Source organism: Lagopus leucura, unplaced genomic scaffold (genome assembly GCF_019238085.1).
Source record: "Lagopus leucura isolate 7727_CA_CO unplaced genomic scaffold, USGS_WTPT01 252-1_obj-0_obj, whole genome shotgun sequence".
Classification (NCBI taxonomy): domain Eukaryota; kingdom Metazoa; phylum Chordata; class Aves; order Galliformes; family Phasianidae; genus Lagopus; species Lagopus leucura.
The window spans coordinates 20,126-42,891 of NW_024968113.1; the positions used below are offsets into that span (position 1 = coordinate 20,126).

At 65.5% G+C, this 22,766-nt stretch overlaps 4 protein-coding genes across 5 annotated transcripts in view; all 4 read right to left on the minus strand.

Annotated features, from left to right (window-relative positions):
- Positions 1-184: 184 nt before the first annotated feature.
- Positions 185-9,268, minus strand: VPS16 (VPS16 core subunit of CORVET and HOPS complexes). Its single transcript, XM_042894242.1, has 24 exons — positions 9,101-9,268; positions 8,821-8,909; positions 8,627-8,724; positions 7,780-7,908; positions 7,286-7,430; positions 7,105-7,220; positions 6,774-6,896; positions 5,678-5,733; positions 5,404-5,493; positions 4,895-4,989; positions 4,661-4,737; positions 4,281-4,412; positions 4,038-4,165; positions 3,651-3,686; positions 3,341-3,449; positions 3,138-3,272; positions 2,946-3,054; positions 2,503-2,600; positions 1,998-2,102; positions 1,649-1,726; positions 1,319-1,488; positions 1,073-1,169; positions 787-890; positions 185-534 (listed from the first exon to the last, which is right to left on the minus strand). Exons 1-24 carry the CDS (start codon positions 9,151-9,153, stop codon positions 390-392), a joined length of 2,517 nt encoding a protein of 838 aa, XP_042750176.1. The 5' UTR covers positions 9,154-9,268; the 3' UTR covers positions 185-389.
- A 573-nt stretch (positions 9,269-9,841) lies between these two features.
- Positions 9,842-14,627, minus strand: LOC122193452 (putative N-acetyltransferase 8B). Of its 2 annotated transcripts, none has more exons than XM_042894235.1 (2): positions 14,571-14,627; positions 9,842-10,574 (listed from the first exon to the last, which is right to left on the minus strand). In XM_042894235.1, exon 2 carries the CDS (start codon positions 10,560-10,562, stop codon positions 9,891-9,893), a length of 672 nt encoding a protein of 223 aa, XP_042750169.1. In that variant the 5' UTR covers positions 10,563-10,574; positions 14,571-14,627; the 3' UTR covers positions 9,842-9,890. The 2 variants fall into 2 exon arrangements, with proteins under 2 accessions (XP_042750169.1, XP_042750168.1); XM_042894234.1 differs by lacking the exon at positions 14,571-14,627 and adding an exon at positions 11,466-11,516.
- A 204-nt stretch (positions 14,628-14,831) lies between these two features.
- Positions 14,832-16,700, minus strand: LOC122193454 (probable N-acetyltransferase camello). Its single transcript, XM_042894236.1, has 2 exons — positions 16,671-16,700; positions 14,832-16,038 (listed from the first exon to the last, which is right to left on the minus strand). Exon 2 carries the CDS (start codon positions 16,025-16,027, stop codon positions 15,371-15,373), a length of 657 nt encoding a protein of 218 aa, XP_042750170.1. The 5' UTR covers positions 16,028-16,038; positions 16,671-16,700; the 3' UTR covers positions 14,832-15,370.
- Positions 16,701-16,990: 290 nt separating this feature from the next.
- CPXM1 (carboxypeptidase X, M14 family member 1) overlaps positions 16,991-22,766 on the minus strand; it is a 6,283-nt gene continuing 507 nt past the window's right edge. The window contains exons 2-14 of the mRNA XM_042894241.1: positions 22,113-22,223; positions 21,600-21,709; positions 21,029-21,168; positions 20,876-20,960; positions 20,042-20,192; positions 19,877-19,965; positions 19,664-19,787; positions 19,394-19,590; positions 19,144-19,323; positions 18,015-18,312; positions 17,808-17,947; positions 17,420-17,522; positions 16,991-17,226 (exon numbers count right to left, since the gene is read on the minus strand). Of these exons, the coding sequence (XP_042750175.1) occupies positions 16,991-17,226; positions 17,420-17,522; positions 17,808-17,947; positions 18,015-18,312; positions 19,144-19,323; positions 19,394-19,590; positions 19,664-19,787; positions 19,877-19,965; positions 20,042-20,192; positions 20,876-20,960; positions 21,029-21,168; positions 21,600-21,709; positions 22,113-22,223 (1,964 nt within the window). The remainder of the gene's footprint in view (positions 17,227-17,419; positions 17,523-17,807; positions 17,948-18,014; positions 18,313-19,143; positions 19,324-19,393; positions 19,591-19,663; positions 19,788-19,876; positions 19,966-20,041; positions 20,193-20,875; positions 20,961-21,028; positions 21,169-21,599; positions 21,710-22,112; positions 22,224-22,766) is intronic.

A 22,766-nucleotide genomic window follows, 5' to 3' on the forward strand; every position in this document is an offset into this window, starting at 1 on the left:
TGCAGAGCGCCCCCTGGCGGCCGGGAGGACGCAGGGCAGTTATCTGCCGCGAGGCGCCCCAGCGCTCCCTGGGAGCCCGCGGGACCCCCCCCCCCCCCCCAGCACATCTCCACGCCTCATCGCTCCGTGCCCCCCAGGGCCCACATGCCTCCCGGGGGTCGTTTCCGCACCAGGACGCAGCACAGCAGGCTCTCGCTCTTTATTGACCAAGAATTGAAGGGGGGACAGGAGGAGAGGGCAGGGAGCTGCCGGCAGCCACAGCATAGCGCTGCCGCAGTGCTCCCAGCCACGGACCCCTCCTTGCAGCAACGTGCTCTCAACGAGGGGCCTGAGCTCAGGAGAGGGGGAGCTGAGCTCCTGCCCCCCCAGCAGGAGGGGAGCACTGGGGCTCACTTCTTGAGGAGCTGAGCACGAGCCCGGTTCAGCTTCTCCATCACGGCGCTGTCAGTGGCGGCAGAGCACTTGGACAGGACGAGGTTCATCTCAGCCTCGTTCTTGTGCTCGATGGCAGCGTCAGCCGCCTGCTCCAGGTCCCTGGGGGCAAAGCGGGGGCTGAAGGCACCATTTCCCACCCCGCAGTGAGATAAGGTTAGGGTGAGAAAACAGGGCTGTAGGTGCAGGGCTGCCCCCACTGGCAGCAGAAGGAGGAGTGTTTCCTTATCCCTCCTGAGCACCCCAAGCCCACAGCCCTGGGAGTGCTGCTGCACCACGATCCCCCTGCTGCCGTGAGCCCCAGCCATCCCTCCGGCTTCTTCCTGCCCCCCCAGGCTCAGACAACCAACGTACCCCACAAGGATGAAGGCCTTGACCCGCTGCTCAGGGGTGACACGGGGCGCGTACTTCTTGGCCTCATAGCGGTTGTGGTGCTTCACAGCAATCTCCACAAAGGGCTGAGGAGGAGAGGAGTGGGGTGAAGGGAGCCTGCTGTCCCACACCAGACTCCCCCCAGGGCAGCTCAGCCCCACAGCGCGGTCCAGCCCACAGCCTCCTCAAGGACAGCACTGAGTGTGGACAGAAAGAAGGGCTGGCAGGGAGGGTGGACAGGTCCTCCTCCAGTGAGGAAAGCTCTTACCAGGTACCCAATGGGCGACTTCTTGCTCTTGGAGAACTTCTCCATCTCCTCCCAGTCCCCGCGGGTGGCCAGGGCACTGATCTTCAGCCACCAGTACCTGGGGACACCAGGAGAACAGCTCCTATGGCTGCCAGCACGCTGCAGCCCCCGCCTTAACGCCCATGTGGGGCAGCAGGAAAAACCAACTGTGCCCCCAAAGCTGTGACCCATAGCTGCAGTCCAGCGCTGCCCTCATTCCAGACCCACCGCTTGTCGGGGATCTTGAACTCCCTGTACAGCTGCTCAGCTTTCTTGTGGTGACCGTCCTGGATCAGAGTGGAGACAGTGTTGTGCAGAGAGAGGTCGAGGTAGGGCTTGTCAAAGTCCTCCTGGAGGTGTCGCTGGAGCCGCAGGAGCTTGATCTGATCCTCTGTGGCCTGTGGAGTAAAGCACCAGACTGAAGGGTCTCTGACCCAGCAAATGACAGCACTGTCCCACCCGGTAACCCATACAGCAGCTGTGATCCCAATGAACCCAGAGCTGCCCAGCTGCACTGAGAGCGGGGGAGCTGCTCTTCGCAGCCCTGGTCACGCTCACCTTGGCAGCAAACTCGTTCTTGGCCTTGTAGTACTCATCCACAGCATTCTGCAGGGCTCCCACCCGCCCTTCGATGCGCTGGAGACAGAAAACAGACACATCACCCCACGGCAACACAGATGCTGCACTGCAAGGGCACAGGGCAGGACTTCCACTGGGCTGAGGGGCTCGATGATGCCCTGCCGTGATCATCACACAAGATGGGCAGAGAGCTGGACCCCTCCTCACCCTGGGGGGAGCTGGAGCTCTCCATCGCATACAGGAGGGGCTGATGACTTCCAACACAGGGCCCCAGGGCAACAAGCCCCAGCTCTTTCACTACGCTCCTCCCATGCTGCCAGACACAGACCTTCTCTGAGTAGCTGGAGTGGACGTGGAAGTTGCCGAGCTCCTGGTGGTTGTCATCCTGGTTGTACAAGTCCTTCAGCGTCTCTCGCTCCTGGTGCTTGCAAAACTGGGAAGCAATAGGTGGAGGTGAGGGCTCGCAGGTACAGTGAGCTGCATCTGCCGCATCACATGGCTCCCAGGTCCCCAGCCAAGGAAGTGGGGACTGTGGGCAGAGCACGCAGGGGTTGGGAAGATTTAGGCTGGATGTCAGGGGAAGTTCTTTACTATGAGAGCGGCGAGGTGCTGGAACAGCTGCCCAGAGAGGCTGTGATGCCCCGTCCATCCCTGGAGGTGTTCAAGGCCAGGCTGGATGGGGCCCTGGGCAGCCTGGTGTAGTATGAAATGGGCAGGTTGGTGACCCTGCCTGTGGCGGGGGGTTGGAGCTTCGTGATCCTTGAGGTCCCTTCCAACCCCGGCCATTCTGTGGGATGCCCTCAGCCAGGTTGCACACGGCTGGCAGCCCTCACCTGGCGGTAGAGGCTCAGAGCCACCGGCTGGTTCTGCAGCGTCATGAAGAAGGTGCCACGGTTCAGCTCGTTCTTCAGGTGCAGCACGACGGTGTAGACTGGGGCAGAAGGAGCATTTGAGGACAGGGGACGAGGACATTTCCCCAGCACAGTTGCCCAGGGCAGCACTGCTGGGACACTCAGCCAGTCCTCAGCTCTGCAAGGGTTGTGAGCGTGCATCCACGTGCAGGGCAGAGCCCTTTGCTCCCCCCTTGCCCTGCAGGGCTCAAGCTCCCACCGCCCCATCAGTACTAAGCCATGAATGGCCTTCCCTGGATTCCAAGTCCCTCCCAAGAGAGATTTGCTGCCTGGATGCAGGCAGACCCCTCGGTGTTGGGTTCTGCGGGGTCCCTCCTGCCTCAGGACCCCTCTGTGTGTGCAGGAGCCGCAGCCCTGCCCCTTACCCAGGTCTGTGTCCCCGCTCTCGATGGCTTTGCTCAAGGCCAGCTTGCTCCGCTTCATCTTCAGCAGCAGTGGGACCTGCTCCCCGGAGCGTGGCTCGTACTCCAGCAGCTGAGGCCACCACAGAGGGTGTCAGCACGCAGCCAGTGTCGCCCCGAGCCCTTGGTGCCACCACCCCAGCACGTGCCACAGACCTTGATGGCCAGCTCTGTCCTGCCGCAGTCGTACGCCCGGGCAGCGATCTCAGAGTAGGAGATGCCTGGCGTGTCACCCAGCTTCTGGTTGATGGCATAAGCCACCTCCTCGTCAGACTTGTCCTTCTGCTGCACCTAGAGCGGAGTGGAGCAGTCAGCACGGCCCCACACGGCACAGGACCCCCAGAGCCTTCCCTCCTTGCCTTGTAGCAGGCCCAGTGGGCCAGGATGCGGCTGACGCCCTGGATCTCCGGGAGGCGCAGGTACTCACAGATCCGGATGGCCAGGGGGTAGAGCCGCCGCAGGACCAGCCTGGAGGGCACAGGGGGGCTCAGCAGCGTGCTGTGCGAGCAGCCGTGCAGCTCAGCCGGCCTCAGGGGGGTCCCAAGCTCTCAGAGCTCACTCAGCCACCGGCCGGGGGAGCAGAGACTGCACAGATACCGCAGCAGGGCTGGGCACGGCCTGGGCTGCTCAGGGACAGGGCTATCAAACCCGGTTTGGAGCAAACCTTACCTGTCCAGCAAGACCTCGATGGTGAGTCGTTTGTATCTGCACAACAGTCAAGGGCATCTCGGACCCTGCGGAGCGCAGGCAACGCGTGCTGGGTGCCCACCCCCTCCTGGCAGCACCTCCACGGCTGGCACTTGAGCTCAGGGCTGGCTCAGCATCACAGGCAGGGGGCTGGGCACAGCAGCGTGCAGTGAGTGCAAGAGGCTGACCCTGCTCTGGGGCCCAGGGTGCAAGCTGCAGCCGAGCACCGCGGGGCCGGCTGATCTGAGGCCGCCCCTCCCCATCCTGTTACATCCCAGCTCCCCGGCCAAGGCTGGCACTGATGGCAGGGGATTCGCACTGCCTGCCAGACTCCACAGTCGGCCCTCCTGCCTGCCCCACGGAGGATACTGGGTGAAGGTGAGGGGGATGCCGATCTGGTAGTCCCGGATGGAGTTGAGCACCCGCAGGTCCTGGCACATGCGAACGAAGCTCTCCGGGGGGAACTTGTCGATGAAGCACTTCCCAAAGGAGGCTGCCTGCAAGAGGAGACCAGTGTGGGATCTGGGGATGAGACGGGCCCTGGGAGAGCCTCCAGCAGGAGGGGAACAGCTTCAGCCTCACCCAGAGCCCCCATGTGCCCTCTTCACTCACCCGCAGCAGGGACTTCTGGGTCTCTGGCTCATGCTCATAGCCGGCTGCCTCGATGCACTGGCTCACTGCTTCTGGGAGCAGTTTCTGGTCCTTGATCTCCCTCAGGTACTCATCTGCCTTTTGGCTCTCCTTCTGCAGGGAAGCACAGCCTCTAAGTGAGCTGTGGGACATGGGACACTGCAGCCAGGGTGAGTGTCGGGCGCCTGGAGCCCCAGCAACCCAGGGACAGCAGGGGCTGCCTGCACTGCCTGCACAGCAGCACCGTGCCCCCGCAGGGACCTCCAGGCCACCCCCTTCCCATCACACTGGATGTAATGCTGGGTTTGCATTGGGGCAGCCCAAGGGAGGAGGCAGGTGTGAAGCAGAACGGGGTGCCAAACCTCGTACTCCTTCTGTGCCTCCAGCAGGAGTGCTCCTGGTGCCATGGAAGCGATTTTGAAGATTTCCTGGCTGGCTTCTGCAGAAAGGGGGTTAAAAAATAAAAGCCAGCATGAGAGGCTGCCCCAGCCCAGATGCACCCAGCCAGGCACTGCTCCCACCCAACCCTTCTGTAAGCTCTGGGACCCGAGACCCTGTGCCAGTGCCCTCCCTCTGCAGGGCTGGGATGGCCTCACCTGGGATTTCGTGCAGGAACTCATGGGAGGTGCGGGATAAGATCCGGACCCCATCTGGCTCCGGCACCAGGTAGGAGTCCTCATCCAGGACAAATCTGTGCCTCTCGCTAAGGGCTCGTGGGAAGAAAGCAGCTGCTGGCTGCAGCCCGGCTCTACCAGCAGCAGGTCAGCCACAGGGATGGCACAGAACAAACCCCTGATCGCCCATCCCCAAAGGGCCACGCATCGTGACCCTTCTTTCCAGGCACTTTGAAGGAACTTTTGTCCCACTGTGACGGCTCTCAGCCCTGGGCACTCAGCGGGGGGCTCTGGCACAGCCCTACCAGCCGCAGGGGCTCTTGTGGCCAAGCTCTGCTCTCCGAGCTGGGAGGGAGGCGGGTTGCTCTCCACCAGGAAAGTCAGAGAAGAGAACCAAGGGTCTGGGGGCACCAACAGAGGAGTGGTTTCCACCAGCGGTGGCCCGAGGAGGCGCCCAGCAGGAGCGACGGCCCGTCCTCCCCAAAGGATACCGGATGCACTCCGTGGAATTCCCAGCCACCATCAGCTGCCGGTCCCAGGCCAGCACCACGGCGCGCTGCCGGCTGCGGGGACGCGTGCACCTGCAGGGAGCCCCAGCGCGGTCAGGGAGAGCCCACCCAGCCCTGCACCTGGAGTGGGGACCTGAGGGATGACCCCCAGCACAGCCACGGAGCCAAAGGGGGCCTGCAAAGGGCCGAGCACATGGAGGTGTGCAGAGAAGGTGCAGCCCAAAGCAGAGAGGGGGAAGGTCAGGAAGATGCTCACCAAACCATCTGCTTGGGTGCGGAGCGGATGGTGCTGTTGAACTCGCAGAGCTTGTCCTGCAGAAGGAAAGAGAAGAGTTGAGGAGGAGAAGGAGGAACCATGCACTGAGGAGGCAGCAAGCTGCACGGGCGTCCTGCAGAAGCACCTGGCCACTTCTGCAGCCCCAGAGGGAGCCAGCGCCGTGGCTGCTGCAGACAAAGGTCGAGGATGTCGTGCAGTAGTTAGACTGAGCATGAGAAACTTTCATAATCCCAGCATGGCCTGGGTTGCAAAGGAGCACAGCGCTCATCCAGCTCCAACTCCCTGCTATGTGCAGGGTCACCAACCAGCAGCCCAGGCTGCCCAGAGCCACATCCAGCCTGGCCTCGAATGCCTGCAGAGATGGGGCATCCACAGCCTCCTTGGGCAACCTGTTCCAGTGCCTCACCACCCTGTGCAAAAACCTTCCTCCTAACATCCAACCTAAACCTCCCGTTTCCCCCTTGTTTGATCACTATCAACCCATGCAAACAATCATTGTAAACTTCCAGCCACCGCTCCGGCAAGCAGCCCACCTGTACATAAAGCAAGTTGCTTGTGCTCAACTGAGACCAAAATAATGAACCAAGTCCAAAGAACGTTGATTTGCTTCAAAGAGTACGGAAGGCAACCAGCACATCACAGTGTGAACCACAATGGACCACTTGTACCTGAGTGGCCACGCCAGCTACAGTAACATGGCTGAGCCTGCTACAAAACAATATCAGAACCACCAAGTTCAGGCATGGATGCAACAGAATCTGGTGTGGAAAGAGTAATTAGGAGCAGCCTGTTTATTTGGGAGGTATTTGGACATAGAACGGAAGACACAAGGCCAGTAAAATGTGGATTTGGAAAAAGTGAGGAGTATTGTATAAAACTGGGTGCAAAAAGAGTGGGTTTTCTGATGGCAGAGCACAGATGCCTGTGAACAGCAGCAAGATGGGGCTGCAGCGTCCACAGGCACGTAAGGAGAAACTGCTGGGATGCCATCAGGTCTGCGAGAGGCAGTGGGGGAGCACAGAGCAGGGCGGGCTCCCACCGACACCAAGCGGCGGGGAGGGAAAGGGGCGCTCACCTTGAGCGTGGCCAACCCCATCCACAGGTAGCCAGTGTCAGTGAAGAGCGCCAGGCAGCGGTAGTTGAAGGACACGGCCATCTGCAGGTAGGCCCCTGCGGAGGGGCTCATGCCAGGGGGTGTCTGGGGTGAGGAAAAGGACGGGGATGGTCAGGGACGCAGCACGAAGGGGCTGAGAGCTGCACAGAGCGTGGCCGTCCCCTGCCGTGCTGCATCTGCCTCATCTCCATGGCTTTGTCCTCGGCCAGGGTGTGGGGAAAGGAGCCGCCAGGAAGCACTGGAAGCTGCAGATCGCCCCGCTCCCCATCGGTGCTGCCGTGGCTTCACTCACCACCACAGAGCAGGAGGTGTTGTCCAGCAGGTACAGGTCTTGACCGACCGCCAGCAGGACGACGGTCACTCTGTCCTGGGTCAGCACAGCCCAGCAGGAGGGTGGCTTCTGCAGACCTGCAGGGACCAACGTCAGGACCCCATGGCAGGCAGAGCGAGGAGCAGCGGGGGAGGAGACGCACCTGGCACCTCGGGCATCCTGCGCAGCTTCAGGTCGTCGATGTTGGTGGTCAACGAGAAGCGGTGAGCTCCAGTGAGGATGGCCACGCCGGTGCCGTACTCCGTGTGGAAGACCTTCGCCTCCAGCACGTGGTTCTGCAGCACCTCCTGTGCCACGGGGAAGAAGGGCCCAGGTTGGGGCATCGGGGCACGGCACCATGCTGCTGGGAGAGAGGCACCGGGGCTCTGGGGGCAAAACTGTCCCAGGGAGGACGGCCCAGCCCTGTGCCGTGCAGCCAGCAGCATCCCAGCAGATAAAGGTCGTGTGCCTGTGCTTGTGGGACACGTGCCAGCTCACACCCAAAGGAAGAGCTCTGCAGAGAGGCTGGGGGAGCTCTCGGCCCTACTGGGTTGGCATCATTCAGGGAGGCCTTGCAGCACTTCTCCAACGCACAAATCCAACTGTGTGGACCTCACGGTGACGAGTCCCCAGCCCTTCTTTCCCCGCCCCACTCACGTTGCCCATGCTGAAGTGACGCTTGAACTCGCAGAAGAGGTTGTAGATGAGAACAGTGCCATCCTCCTGGATGCACAGCAGGTCCTCGCTGGCTGTCCAGCCCAGCTGCACCAGCTGGCCACTCTTCCACTGCAAGCAGGAAACTGATCAGCGTCTGCTGCTCACCTCCTGGCCGCCAAGCTGCCCCTCTGGGAGATGCAAACGATGCCAGTGGCTGCAGTTCAGCATTTGCAGTTCTGGTGCCCCTGACTGCAGCCCCCTGCAGGCACAACAGCTTACCCCTCCTGTATCTTCCCCAGCTCTAGACAGTGGGTAAGGGAGGACACTCCCACAGCTCCAGTGCTGCTTTCCCCATCCCCACCCCGTGCTCTTCTTCCCAGTCTGGGTGCCTCCCTCTCCCTGCAGACTCCCAGCACCCTTGCAACGCAGCGCTGCTTTTGAGCAGCTGCCAAACCGAAGCTTTCAGGGGCTGCAAGAAGTGCACAGTGGTGACTCCTGAAAGCTGGAGATGCTGAGGACGCATGGCAGCACTGTGCTTCCCTGCAGGCAGCCCAAAGGAGCTGCCCCAAGGCACACAGGCTGAGGCGGCAGCCGGTCTCACAGCCCAGCCACGAACCTGCAGCACCAGGTGGAAACTCTGGGCACACAGAGCTCCACAGCCACCCTCCCGCCCAGGGCTCAGTGCCACCAGGGGCGCAGCTCAGCATCCTCCAAGGGCCGCGGCCAGGGCAGGGCCATCTCGAGGAACATCGTGCACCTCTAGGAAGGGCACGGGGCACAGCCTTGGGGACAGGGTGGCAGCAGACCCAGCGCAGCTGGATTCCGCCAGCCCCGCTCAGGCACTCACCGGGACGCTGGCCAGGAGCAGCCCCGAGGCCGAGTAGATCTCCAGCAGCGGGCGGGCGCTGGGGGATTTCTCCTTCCTGGCGTTGTTCTTCAGCAGAGCTGCGGTTGGGATGGAGCGGCCCCTGAGCCGGCTGCGGCCCCCCGGCCATTGTTAGGCGCACCGTCCCGCCCGGCCCCGCGGGGTCCCGGCCCTACCTATGGGCCCGCCGTACGGGGCGGCTGCCACCAAGCAGTCCCGCAGCTCCTCCTTCAGGCCCCACTCCATGGTGTACAGCTCGAACTTGCTGCGGGCAGGTGAGCGGACAGACGAACAGACACACGGACAGTGCAGAGCAATAAGGGGGGTGCTAGGGCCCGAAGACCGGAGCCCTGAACAAATCCTAGCCCTGCACCGGGCCCCGGGACCCCCCACGCCCAGGCCCCAGACCTGCCTCACTAGGCCCAGATCGCCCCCACGAGGCTCAGCCCCCCTCACCGGTAGAAGGCCTCTTCGCCCAGCGGGTTCCAGTTGGCCGTGTAGCAGTCCATGGTGCCGGCCGGGGCCGAGCCCTCCCGGCGGCTCCGCTCAGCTCGGCTCGGCCGGGTTCAGTTCAGCTGCGCTTCCGCCCGCTCCGTGACGACCGACGCTACGGCGGCCGCCATCTTGAGCGAGGGCAGGACCAGAGGGAAGGGGAAGCGCCGCCATTTTGAGTGAGGGCAGGACCAGAGGGAAGGGGAAACGCCGCCATCTTGAGTGATGGCAGGACCAGAAGGAAGGGGAAACGCCGCCATCTTGAATAAGGCCGCCGCCGCCGCCATCCCAGCGCAGGCTCCGTCCCCTCCTGTCCCCAGCCCGTGTCCTGCGGTCGGTCTCACCCAACCACCAGCTCACACCCCCCGTCCCCACTCACACCCCTGTGCACGGAGCTCAGTGGGAATCTGTTCCTACGTTCTGGGACAGCAGTGTTCCTGCCACCCACAGGCCCTGCCCTGCAGCTCCACACTGACACAGCACAGCGCTGCTGGTGGGGGCACAGCGTGAGGCCCAGCAGACCCCAAAAGCACCGACTGTGGGCAGCCATGGGGCAGTGATGCCATGCTGGGCTGGGCAGGCCCTGGGGATGGACAGAGCAGCACAGCGCCATGCTGGGCCGAGCTCACGGTGAGGGGCCACGTGGAGGCACGGTGCTGCACACAGGAACGGCCACATGGCATCCACGACACGCTCATCACACCCTTCCCACAGTCTCTCTTTATTTCTCAGTGCTACAGGAACAGGGAAGGCCCTATGGGCGGCCGGGCAGCTCGAGGCGGTAATAGAAGATCTGGAAGGAGACCAGGCTGGCAAGCAGCGAGGGGCTGCTGGCACCCACCTTCCTGAAGCCCTGCTTCTCGTACAGCCGCTGAGCCACCACCTGCACTATGGATGTGTACAGCGTCACAGCTCTGTAGCCCCGCGCCTGGGCGAAGCGCAGCACCTCCCCGCACAGCGCCTTGGAGATGCCGTGGCCGCGGTGATTCTTGCTGACCGACATCCGCTTCAGCTCCAGGGCCTCCCCGCACTGAGCCGGGTCCTGTGGCGGGGCCACAGCCACCATTCCCACCACCGCCCCGTCGGCCTCCACCACCCAGAAGCAGGAGTCGGGCGCCCGCATGTAGCTGCTGTCGATGTCGCACAGATCAGTGATCAGCGCCTCCTGCACGTAGGACGTGCTGAAGGAGCGCATCACGGGCCAGGCGGCCGCCAGCACCAGCGCCACGGCTGCCAGTGCCAGCAACCAGCTGCCAGCTGTGGCACGCACGGCCGTGAACAGGGCCAGCAGCCCCAGCTGCACCCGTGTGGAGCGCAGCATATGCCTGTAGATGGCCGGGGCGTGCTCGATGATGCCGTGGGCAAACAGGGAGCGCACGGCAGCGTAGTCCTCGTCGCGGTACAGCCGGATGCGGTACGGAGCCATGGGCACTGTGGCCTGCAGGTCAGAAGCAGAGAATGGTTGGGGTTGGAGGGAACCTTCATAGAGTCGCATTGTGGTTTGAGCTGGAAGGGACCTTCACAGAAGCCAGAGGATGGTTCAACCCCCTCCCAAAGAACAGGGCCACCCGCAGCTCCATCAGGCGCTCAGAGCCACTCCAGCCTGACCTGAATGTCACCAGGGATGGGGCACCCAACATCTCTCTGAGCAATCTGTGCCTCACCCCAAGCACTTGGAGCAGCCAAGTGAGCTCAGGGCTGCAGCTGTAGCTGTACCAGGGGGTCTCTGGGCAGGAAGGAGGAGCAGCAGGCAGGGGGCTGCAGGTCTCCCTTCCCGGGGGGGCTCTGGAGAAGCTCCCTCTGCCATCCCCTGGTCGGGACACAGGAGGAGGCAGCAGGGCCCGGGGTGGACGAGGGGGGAAGCAGCGCTGCCCAGACAGGAGCCGGCGGTGACGGCGGGGGCAAAGGGGCACGGGGAGGGAAGCGGGCACCGAAGGATTGCAACGGGGGCAAAGGGGCACGGGAGAGGCAGCACGCGCTGCAAGCAACGAGGAACTGCTGGGCTTTGTGCCCGCGCTCGCGGGGGGGCCGAGCCGCTTCAGCGCCCGGCATTCAGAGCCCGTGCCGAGGTCGGGAGCCGCGGACGGGGCCGAGCCGGGGGATGCCGCAGCCCCGGGGTCCCGCCGGGGCCCAGCGCTGCCCTACCGGAGACCCCGCAGCCGGACCCGGGCTTCCCTCAGCTCCGCCGCCCCCCGGTGCGCCCCGCACGACGTGTGCGTGGCTCCGCGCAGCCCGAGCGCCGTCCCGCACCGCCGTCCCGCTCTCCTTTCCCTTCCCCCCTCCAGCAGCCGCTCCGCCGCCGGATCCCGCACCCCTCCGCTTCCCTTACCGGTGCGCAGGGCCGGGCAGCGGCGGACGGGCAGCGGCGGTCCCGCAGCACCGAGCCGGGCCCGCAGCCCCGCGAGCAGCCGGGATCCCGCAGCGCCCCCGTGGGGACCGGGGTCGAGCGCAGCGCAGCGAGCGATGCTCGGGCGGCGGGGGGAGTTCGGCCCACGGGGAGCTGCGAGCCCCTCACCCCACGTCCGCTCCCCGGAGGCTTTGCCCAGCTGCGGGAGTGCTGCGCTGCGGGTTCGCCGTGCGTAACAGGGCTCAGCACCTTTAAACCGACGAGCAAAGGCCGTCACTGCCGAAGGAGCAGCGGGGAAGGCGGGGTGGGGAGATGGGTAAGCAGACACTGACCCCGCGGGCAGCGCTCCGATGTTCTTTGATCATCGCAGCGTTAAGGGGATCAGGCACGAATCCGACCCCAGCTCAGCGAGGGGACACGGCCCGGGTCCCTGTGTGGGTCCCAGCTCAGCTGGGGGGCGTTGGGTTTTTGAGGCTCCCCAGGGAGGCTGAGCCCCCCCCCTGGGACTGAGAAGCAGCAGGGCTGGGGGTGGGGGTGGGGGGCACGTCCCCAGCCTGGCATCACGCAGCACAAGGGTCCCCGTGTCCCCATAGGGTGTCACCAGCGAGGCTCAGCCGTGTGGTATGAGGGTCCTAGTGGGGCATCGCCCACAGGGCTCAGCTACATGGGACGAGGGTGCCATGGGACGTCCGTATGGCTCACCCACATGGGATGAGGGTCCCCGTGCGTCTCGGTCCACACAGCTCAGCCTCATGGCACAGGGGTCCCCGTGTCCCCATAGGGGTTCACCAGCACGGCTCATCCAAACGGGATGCAGATCCCCATGGGGCACTGTGCACACAGCTCAGCCACATGGGATGAGGATCCCGTGGGTCACAGCCCAGCACCTCGTCCTGCGATCAAACGGTGCCTTTGCAAACCTGCCTGACTCCCTTCCAGCCTCCGCACCCACTGCCCTGCATCCAGATGGGCTGCAGCCCCTGCCTGATGACCCCGAGGATGTCGGTGAGGTTCATCCACCTCCAGCCACTGCCCCGCGTCCTCCTGCCCCGCACACCAACCGCCTTCCCCTGCCCACACTGCACTGACACAGCACAGTAGTGCTGGTGGGGGCACAGCAAGAGGTCCGGCAGGCCCCCAAAAGCCCCCCAGCACCGACAGTGTGCGGCTGCAGTGCGGTGACCCCATTCCGGGCTACGGAGGAGCCGTGCTGGGCTGAGCTCACGGCGTGGGCATGAGCCACATGGAGGCACGAAGCCACACACGGGCACAGCCACGACATGCGTCCCCCACCACATCCTCATCTCCAAACTGGAGGGATGTGGATTTGATGGGTGGACCACTCGATGGATAAGAAACTGGTTGAAAGGCCGCAGACAGAGGGTGCTCAGCAATGGCTCTGTGTCCAGGTGGAGGCCGGTAACCAGCGGCGTCCCCCAGGGCTCTGTGTTGGTGCTCTTTAACATCAATGACAGCAATGTAGGAATCGAGTGCACCCTCAGCAATTTGCTGATGACACCGAGCTGAGCGGTGAGGTCGACACGGTTGAAGGAAGGGATGCCATGCAGAGGGACCTGGAGAGGCTGGAAAGGTGAAACCAGGTGAACCTGATGAGGTTCAACACGGCAAAGTGCAGAGTTTGGCACTTGGGCCACAGGAATCCCAGGCATCCATACAGGCTGGATGGAGCGGTGCTTGAAAGCAGCCCTGCAGAGAAGGACCTGGGGGTCCTGATAGATGAAAAACTTCATATGAGGCAGCAGTGCAGCTCCTGCAGCTCGGAAAGCAAATGGGATCCTGGGCTCCATCAGCAGAGGGGCGGCCAGCAGGGACAGGGAGGTGATCGTCCCCCTCTGCTCTGCTCCTGGGAGGCCCCATCTGCAGCACTGCGTCCAAGTGTGGAGCCCGCAGTACAAAAAAGACAGGGGGCTGTTGGAGAGGGGGCAGAGGAGCCACAAAGATGAGCAGGGGGCTGCAGCACCTCCACTATGAGGACAGGCTGAGGGAGCTGGGCTGTTCAGCATGGAGGAGAGAAGCTGCAGGGTGACCTCAGTGCAGCCTTTCAATACCTAAAGGGAGCCTGCAGAGGGGAGGGGAATCAACTCCTGGAAAGGGTTGATATGTGTAGAATGAGGGGAAATGGCTTGAAGTTGAGGGAGGGGAGATTGAGGTCGGACATCGAGGGAAATTCTTTACCCAGAGAGCAGTGAGGGGCTGGAACAGCTGCCAGAGAGGCTGTGATGCCCCGTCCTTGGAGGTGTTCAAGGCCAGGTTGGATGGGCAGCCTGGTTTAGCATTAAACGTGGAGGTTGGTGGCCCTGCATGCGGCAGGGGGTTGGAGCTTCATGATCCTTGAGGTCCCTTCCAGCCCTGGCCATTCTGTGATGCTGTGATTCTGTGATTCTGTGCACATCCACGGCACGCTCATCACACCCTTCCCATGGTCTTTGTTTATTTCTCAGCGCTAAAGGAACAGGGAAGGCCCTATGGGCAGCCGGGCAGCTCGAGGCGGTAATGGATGAGATAGAAGCAGATGAGGCTGGAGAACAGAGACGGGAGGAGGCAGCAGGGCCCGGGGTGCCCAAAGCCCTGAGGGCTGCAGGGTGGGACGAGGGGGGAAGCAGCGCTGCCCAGCCAGGAGCCGGCGGAGACGGCGGGGGCAAAGGGGCACGGGGAGGGAAGCAGGCACCGAAGGATTGCAACGGGGGCAAAGGGGCACGGGCGAGGCAGCACGCGCTGCAAGCAACGAGGAACTGCTGGGCTTTGTGCCCGCGCTCGCGGGGGGGCCGAGCCGCTTCAGCGCCCGGCATTCAGAGCCCGTGCCGAGGTCGGGAGCCGCGGACGGGGCCGAGCCCGGGGATGCCGCAGCCCCGGGGTCCCGCCGGGGCCCAGCGCTGCCCTACCGGAGACCCCGCAGCCGGACCCGGGCTTCCCTCAGCTCCGCCGCCCCCCGGTGCGCCCCGCACGACGTGTGCGTGGCTCCGCGCAGCCCGAGCGCCGTCCCGCACCGCCGTCCCGCTCTCCTTTCCCTTCCCCCCTCCAGCAGCCGCTCCGCCGCCGGATCCCGCACCCCTCCGCTTCCCTTACCGGTGCGCAGGGCCGGGCAGCGGCGAGCGATGCTCGGCGGCGGGAGGAATTCAACCCACGGGGAGCTGCGAGCCCCCAGCCCCACGTCCGCCCCCCGGAGGCTTTGCCCACTGCTGCGGGAGTGCTGCGCTGCGGGGCCGCCGTGCGTAACAGGGCTCAGCACCTTTAAACCGACGAGCAAAGGCCGTCACTGCCCAGTGGAGCTGGGGGTGGGAGTCGTGGGGGAGGAGTGGGGGGGTAGGCACACACTGCGATCCGGCGGGCAGCGCTCCGATGCTCTTTAATTACTGCAGCGTTAAGGGGGGCAGGCGGGAATCCACACGTCGAGGGGACACGGCCGGGGGTCCGTGTTTGGGTCCCCGCTCAGCTGGGGGGCGTGGTGGTGTCGTGGTTCCCCGGGGAGCAGCGGGGCTGGGGGTGGGGAGGGGGGCACGGCCCCAGCCTGGCACCACGAGGGTCCCCGCACCCCCACGGGGCATTGCCAGCCTGCATGACTCAGCCACGCTATGAGGATCACGGGGCACCGTCCACACGGCTTGAGGATCCCATGGGCAGTTCGTATGGCTCAGCCAAACGGGATGAGGATCCCCGCCGGGCTCCGTTCACACCGCTCATCCTCACGGCACAGGGATCCCCGCGTCCCCAGGGGCGTCACCAGCACGGCTCAGCCTCGCAGGATGAAGGCCCCCGCTGGGCAGCGTCAGCCGCACGGCACGGCCGTCCCCGCATCCCCGCGAAATACCACCGGCGCTTTTTGGGCACGGAGTTCCTCCTCGCCACGGCGCCGCTCCGGCAGCCGCTCAGGGCAGCTCGTAGCGGTAGGTGGTGACGGTGCAGTTGGCCAGGCGGCCGTAGGCGGTGGGCAGGACGTAGCGGCTCTGCCGGCGGAACCCCAGGCGTTCGTAGAGGGCTCTCGCCTCGTGCTGCAGCATGATGGTGTTGAGCACCACGGCCCTGCAGCCGCGCTGCTGCCGCGCGAAGCCCAACGCCGCGCGTCCCAGCGCCGTCGCGACGCCCCGGCCGCGGTGATCCTTGCGCACCGCCATCCGCTTCAGCGCCAGCAGCCCGGCCTCCCCCGCCGGCCGGACGCCCACCGTGCCCACCACGCGGCCGTCCGCCTCCGCCACCCAGAAGCGGGCGCCGGGTTCGTCCATGTAGGCGCCGCGGATGTCGCTCAGGTCGGCCGCCAGGCAGCGCTCGATGTAGGCGCGCCACGCGCGGCCCAACGCCTGGCGGCCCAGCGCCAGCAGCAGCGTCAGCGCCAGCACGGGCAGCAGCAGGGAGCGGGCGCTGGCCAGCAGCAGGCAGAAGACGCAGCCCAGCACCAGCAGCACCCAGGGCTGCCGCAGGACGTGCAGGCACAGCGCCGGCGCGTATTCGCTCATGGCGGTGGCGAAAACCTCCCGCGCCGCCTCGTAGTCCTCGTCGCGGTACGGCCGGATCCGGAACCCCGCCATGCTGCGCTGCCCTGCGGCGGGAGACGTCAGACCCCCCCCCCGGCCCCCCATCCCGTGGTGTGCGGCAGGGCGGATGCTGAGTGACCGTGGGGCGAGGGCACGGCTTACTGTGGGCTGGGAGGAGTGCCAGCACTGCCCAGCCCAAGGAGCCCCCGTGTCCCATGGAGACCCTCGTGCCCCACAGAGCCCCCATGACCCATACAGCCCCCGTGCCCCATAGAGCCCATCATGCCCCCTAGAGCCCCCTACACACCCAGAAAGCCCCCACGACCTACAGAGCCCCTCACCTTATGGAACCCCCCACACTACTGAGCCCACTACGGAGCCTCTCCACTCCCCCTCTGGAGCCCCCATGCCCTATTAAACCCTCACACCCCATGGAGCCCCCTGTGCCCCACGGAGCCCCACAACCCCGCAGAGCCCCCACCGTGCCCCTATGGAGCCCCCTGTGCCCCACTCACCCCAACCGCCCCCCACGCTCCACGCAGCCCCGGCGCCCTGAGGAGCCCCGACCCCTCAGTGCCCCCCACACCTCCCGGCGCCCACGGACCGGCCCTGGGCGCCCCCGAGCCCTGCCCCCCCCCCCCCCCCCCCCCGGGCCCCCCCCCCGTCCCCGCGTGCCCCCGATCCCCCCCCCGCTCACCGCCTCGCCGCGCCCTCCGCCCTCCACCATCGCCAGCCCGGCGCTGCGGCGCCCGCTGCCCATTGGCCGCCGCTCTGCCGACGGTCACGCCCCTCCTCCGCCAACAGCCAACGGGCGCCGAGCGGGGGAGCGAGGGAGGCGGGCACGCGGGTCACGTGAGCGGGGAATGAATGGGAGGGCAGGGGGAAGGGCGGGGCCAGCGCGGTCGGAGCCGCCGTTGGCCGTCAGGGAGAGGGCGGGGCCAATGGGAGGCGTGTCGCGCGGAGGGGCGGGGCCCGAGGGAGCGCGGGGCCGCGGGTTCGATGCCCGCTGCGGGCGGCTCAGGGCGCGCGGCGCTGGGCGCGCAGGCGGCGCAGGCGGTGGCGGTGCAGCCGCAGCTGGAGGTCCGGCGGGCCCCGGCCCCGCAAACGCCGCCGCGCCAGGCGGAAGCTGCAGGGCGTGGGAACGTTCTCGAAGGAGACACGGCACGGCCGTGTGGCCGCCTCGTAGCCCTCGGCCCGCGCCGTCACCTCGTACTCGCCGGGGTTCAGCAGCCGCCAGTAATCCCCATCCACAGCTGTGGGGGGAGGGCAGGGCCCCGCTGGTGACGTCCTATCTCCATCTCCATCCCATTTATCCCATCCCATTTACCCCATCCCCTCCGTCCCCACTCCCTTGATCCCATCTATCCCATTTATCACGTCCCGCCTCACCCCATCCCTACCCCATCCCTGTCCCTGCCCCCCCTCCCCATCTCCGTCCCGCTGTACCTGTCCGCACATCGTGGTTGATGCCATCCACAGAGATGATGGCGTTGGCGATGCCCTCACCCGTCTCTTCATCCCGAACCACCCCCTTAATGCCACGGTGCACCTGGGAACCAGAGGGCCGGGGGTCAGGGGGGCACCTCACACTGCACAGCACCCGTGTGGGGCACCCTCAGCTGCACCAGGGCTGTTTGGACCCAATGCAAGCCCTGGAGCACGGCCTGGCACCACGGCACGGCCCCATGGCACACACCAACCCTCTGAGCACACACACCTCCAGCACACGCCTGCCGCAGCCCCCTGCTGCCCCAGCCCCAAGCAGGGAGCAGGGAAGGTGCTGCAAAGCCCACAGGATACTGGGGGACCCCCGGCCATCCCCTGCAGCCCCCACCTGCTCCATGTAGAGCAGCAGCGACTCGCGGTTGTTCTCCCACTCGGTCGGCAGCTCGGAGACGTGGGGGAATTTGTCGCACGAGAGCTCCACCGTGATCTCAAAGCAGTTGGTGTGCAGGTAGCTGAAGTCATTCATACCTAAGGGAGGGTGGCAGTGCATCAGGGGGGGCGGGGGGCTGCGGGACCCCCCTGGCCTCACACTCACTGCCGGGCACCGTGTGCCAGTTGGCCCCGTTGATGATGTTGCCGGAGCGCATGAAGTCGTCGTAGTGGCAGAGGCGGCGCTCCTCACTGGCCATGGCCAGGTTGGAGGTGGCGTAGACGGTGGCCAACCAGCGGAACACGCCGTCGTCCGCCGTGGGGGTCAATTCCTGAGCCTTCCAGTAGGTGCGGGTCATGTCAAAGGGGTAGGTGACCACCAGCTCCCCGCCGTGCAGGTTGGCGCTCAGCACGAAGGGGTAGCGCTGCATCCAGTCGATCACCGCCCGCGTCTCTGGGGCCACCTGTAGTGACACCGCATCGTTGGGCCACAGCTGGGACCCCCAATCCAACCCTGTGCCCCAGGAGCCACTTGCAGTAATGCTGCATCGTGGGGGCACAGCTGGGACCCCCAGCCCAGCCCTGTGCTCCGGAGGTCACCTATGGTGACACCTTGTCATCGAGTCACAGCTGAGACCCCCCACCTCAGGCCTGTGTCCCCAGGGGTCACCTGTGTGATGCAGCATCACTGGGCCACAGCTGGGACCCCCAATCCAGCCCTGTGCCCCAGGGGTCACCTATGGTGACACCGTGTCATCGAGTCACAGCTGAGACCCCCCCACCTCAGCCCTGTGCCCCCAGGGGTCACCTGTGTGACGCTGCATCATTGGGGCACAGCTGGGACCCCCAACCCAGCCCTGTGCCCCCAGGAGCTGCTTGTGGTGACACTGCATCATAGAGGCACTGCTGGATCCCCAACCCAGCCCTATGCCCCAGGAGCCACTTGCAGTAACGCTGCATCATGGAGGCACAGCTGGGACCCCCAGCCCAGCCCTGTGCTCCTAGGGGTCACCTATGGTGACACCGTGTCATCGAGTCACAGCTGAGACCCCTCACCTCAGCCCTGTGCCCCCAGGGGTCACCTGTGTGACGCAGCATCACTGGGGCACAGCTGGGACCCCCAACCCAACCCTGTGCTCCAGGGGCCGCCTGTGCTAACGCTGCATCGTGGGGGCACAGCTTGGACCCCCAACTCACCCCTGTGCCCCAGGGGACTCCAGTGGTGACACCGCCATCGTGGGGACACCCCCAGGACCCTCACAGCATCCCCGCGCCCCACAGCGCCGTGCCCTCACCGTGGCGTTGGCGAAGGTGTAGTACTCAGGGATGGGGATGTAGTGGTTGGGGAACTGGTGGGGCACCAGGTCGTTGTCCTCAGCGTCCCACAGCGCCGTGTTGAGGTCGGCGAAGTTGTGGTTGAGGTCGATGCCCTCATAGGTCCAGCGGCCCATGGCCCAACCCGACAGCTCCGAGCCCTATGGGGCGCGCGGGGTCAGCCGGCGGGCAGCGGGACGAGCGCCTGGGGTTTGGGTTTGGGGCCCCTACCAGGCGGTAGGCGGTCTCGTAGCCGTCGGGGTTCATGGAGGGCAGGAGGTGGATGCGAGTGCCGGTGACCAGCTGCACCACACGGGGATTGCCGCGCCGGAACTCGCGGCACAGGTACTCCATCAGGTTGAGCAGCAGCTCCCGGCCCAGCACCTCATTGCCGTGCATCCCAGCCACGTAGCGGAACTCGGGCTCGCCTGTGGGTACGGCCCGTATCGGCTCTGGGCCCCGACCCCCCCACCAGCCCCACATCCCACCCCACTGACGTACCCACTTCGTGCCGCCCCGGGTTGTCGGAGATCTCCATGACGTACATCTTGAGGCCCAGGTAGCTCTTCCCGATGCTGTAGATGCGGGTGATGTTGGGGCACTCCTCGTTCACCCTCTTCATCAGCTGTGGGGAAAACACTCGCGCTGGGGTCTGGGGGCAGCCAGGCCTGCAGGGACCGAGCCGGGGGAGGTGGGGGGGGGATCCCAACTCACCTTCCTCATCTCCTTGTAGTTGTGGTGCCGGAAATCCAGCTTGTCGGTGGGCGCAGGTTCATTGGGCCACTGGTAGATGTTGTTGGGGTCTGCGGGGCGAGGATACGGGCAGGGTGAGGGATGCCTGGAGCAGCCCCCTGCCCCATGTGCCGGGCCCGCTCCCACCTGGCATGGCACAGCCCAGCACTTCGGCCCGCAGGCACACGGTGCCGTTCTCGAACCAGCTCTGGGGGTTGATGCGGATGTACCGTGCCACCGCCGGGCACGGCAGCGCGTTCAGCACCGGCGTCTCAGGATCTTTGTTGGCTGGAAACACCTGGGGGGGATCCCAACCCCTGTGTGAGCGCGGCACCGGGGGGTGCTGGGATGTGGGGATGGGGCAGAGCTGCCAATGGGGACCAAAGGGTTACGGGCTGTGCGCTGCGTGGCCCCGTCCTCCCCTGGCCCCGTTCCAGCCCCTAATGAGGAGCGGACACGTGGCAGTGAGCTGAGCCCGGCACGGAGGGACCCGAGTGGGGCAGAACCGTGGGGCTGGGGTATCACACTGCTCCGTGCCCCCCTGCAGCACAGGGACCCCCAAGGGATGAGCATGGGGACCCCAAACCGCTCCTGGCAATGGGGCCTCACCGCGACTCCTGGCTCAGCCGTGACCCAGGGGCCCCAAACCCGCTGTCAGCCTCTGTTCCTCCCACCGTGGTTGTGGAGGGACCCACCTGCAGCCACCCACCCGCACGGCTCCCTCATGCCTCCCTGGGCCCCACGCTGCCCCATTCACCTCTGGGCGCAGCACACCGTGCCACGAGGCCCCGCTCAGCTCCGCGTGTCCCCCCGCGCCCCCGGCCCCCCCCAGCGGGCAGCAGCACAAGCAGCCTTTGTGCGGAGGGGAAGTGCTGCAGGATGCTCTGCGGGACGGGAGGCCAAAGGCAACAGCAGAGCCCGGTGCAGCCGTTAACCCGCCGAGCCCCGCCGTGCGGGACGGGGTAAAGATGGGGCTCCTACCGCCTCCTCGGTGCCGTTGCGACACGGCTGCCACGTGTGCGTGTCGTTGCTGAACTGCACCTTGTAGGAGGTCACCCAGTCGTACCTGCGGGGGGGGGCCGGGGTCCCCCGCCCCCCCACCCCCCCCCCCAGGCCCCCCGCCCCGTGCCTTACGTCCAGATGGAGTTGAGCCCCTGCGTGATGACCCCGGTGAAGTTGGTGAGGCGTCGCGCGTCCACCTCCAGCCACTGCCCCGCGTCCTCCTGCCCCGCACACCAACCGCCGTCAAAGAAATCCCCGTCGTAGAGCCCTGACTGCGGGTGGAAGGCGCAGGTGGGATCGGAGTCCGGACTGGGGCAGCTCCACAGCGACCGGTTGGGCCGGGAGACCCTCGTGGGGTCACGGTGGAGCTCCCTGCTCCGTGCGGAGCACAGCGAACCCGGCAGGGAGGGGTGCAGCACAAACCTGACGCACATGTGCCATGCACACGCCATGCACGCCTGAAACACGCCTCAAACACGCCTCAAACACACGCCATGCACACACGCCATGCACACACGCCATGCACACACGCCATGCACACGCGCCATGCACACGCGCCATGCACACGCGCCATGCACACCTCAAGCACACGCCATGCACACGCCATGCACACCTCAAACACACCTCAAACACACGCCATGCACACCTCAAACACACGCCATGCACACACGCCATGCACTCACCATGCACACACGCGCCCTACCTGGATGTTGAGCCGCCCTCGGTGGGCTCCCAGCCCGTAGCGTTTGTCGCTGGAGGAGCGCAGCTGGGAGTCCTGAACCCGCAGGGACTCCAGCCCCAGGGGGGGGCACGCTGGGGGGCAGAGGGGCACGGCACGCTCAGTGACCCCACGCTGATCCCCACTGCGCAAACCCCATTTCCCACTGTCCATTCATCCCTTCCATGCAGGGTGGCGGTGGAGCAGCAGCACTGCACCCCTTCTCCATGCAGACCCATGCCTCCCACACGGGGGGGGGGGGGGGGGGGGGGGGGGGCATCACTCCGGTGGGGCCCTGGGGGTCCCCACTCCCCCCAGGACTCCTGCAGCCTCAAGCACCCCCTCCTCTGTGCTTCCTGGCTGCAGGGGCTGCGTCTGCACTCACAGCACAGGGGGGTGCGCATGGTGCAGGGCTGTGCACACACACACACATGTGCATGCACACACACACACATGTGCACCCATGCAGCCCCCTGCCCCTCCATGCCATGTACATACGCTGCTCCTGGGGGGCAGGAGGGCTCTTGGCTGGAGCTTTGGGTCTCTTCTTCAGCACTTTCTTCCGCACCACTTTGACCCTCACCAGCTTCTTCTTTCTGGGCACGGGGGCTGCGGGCACACAGATGGGAATGGGGGGGTTGGGAGGCTCTCAGGGCCCCATGGTGGGTCAAGGCTGGGGGGGGGGGGGGGGGCGCGGCAGGGGCCGCACCCACCACATGAATGCACAGCCCTGGGTAACCCAGCACCCAGGTGCACACACACAGATGGGTGCCCATGGACACACACATGGCTCTGGAGCTCACAGGGACACCCTGGGACGTCCCCCCACCATAAACCAGGGCAGCACTGCAGCCTGGTGCACACACACGCACACACATGTGCACACACATGTGCATACACACACATATGCACACACACATATGCACACATCCAGCCTGGCAGCAGGACGGAGCAGAGAGCATCCGAGGAATGCAGCCTTGGCACTGCACACACACACACACACACACTGCACTCACACCCATCTGCACACCTGCTCACACTCACACACCGTGCACACACACATTAACCCCCCCGCACACACTGTGCACACCCAGCTGTGCTCACACTCGCACACACACACATTTGCACTCCCACTCTTCCCCCCCCCCCCCC

What these genes read in the sequence shown, in the direction of transcription:
- VPS16 (XM_042894242.1), bottom strand. Translation starts at nt 9,153, where the DNA reads ATGGACTGCTACACGGCCAACTGGAACCCGCTGGGCGAAGAGGCCTTC. An exon ending in CCCAGAAGTCCCTGCTGCGG is followed by an intron (nt 4,166 to 4,280) that starts GTGAGTGAAGAG and finishes CTCCTCTTGCAG; the next exon opens with GCAGCCTCCTTTGGGAAGTG. An exon ending in GAGCGGGGACACAGACCTGG is followed by an intron (nt 2,601 to 2,945) that starts GTAAGGGGCAGG and finishes CTTCTGCCCCAG; the next exon opens with TCTACACCGTCGTGCTGCAC.
- LOC122193452 (XM_042894235.1), bottom strand. Translation starts at nt 10,562, where the DNA reads ATGGCTCCGTACCGCATCCGGCTGTACCGCGACGAGGACTACGCTGCC.
- LOC122193454 (XM_042894236.1), bottom strand. Translation starts at nt 16,027, where the DNA reads ATGGCGGGGTTCCGGATCCGGCCGTACCGCGACGAGGACTACGAGGCG.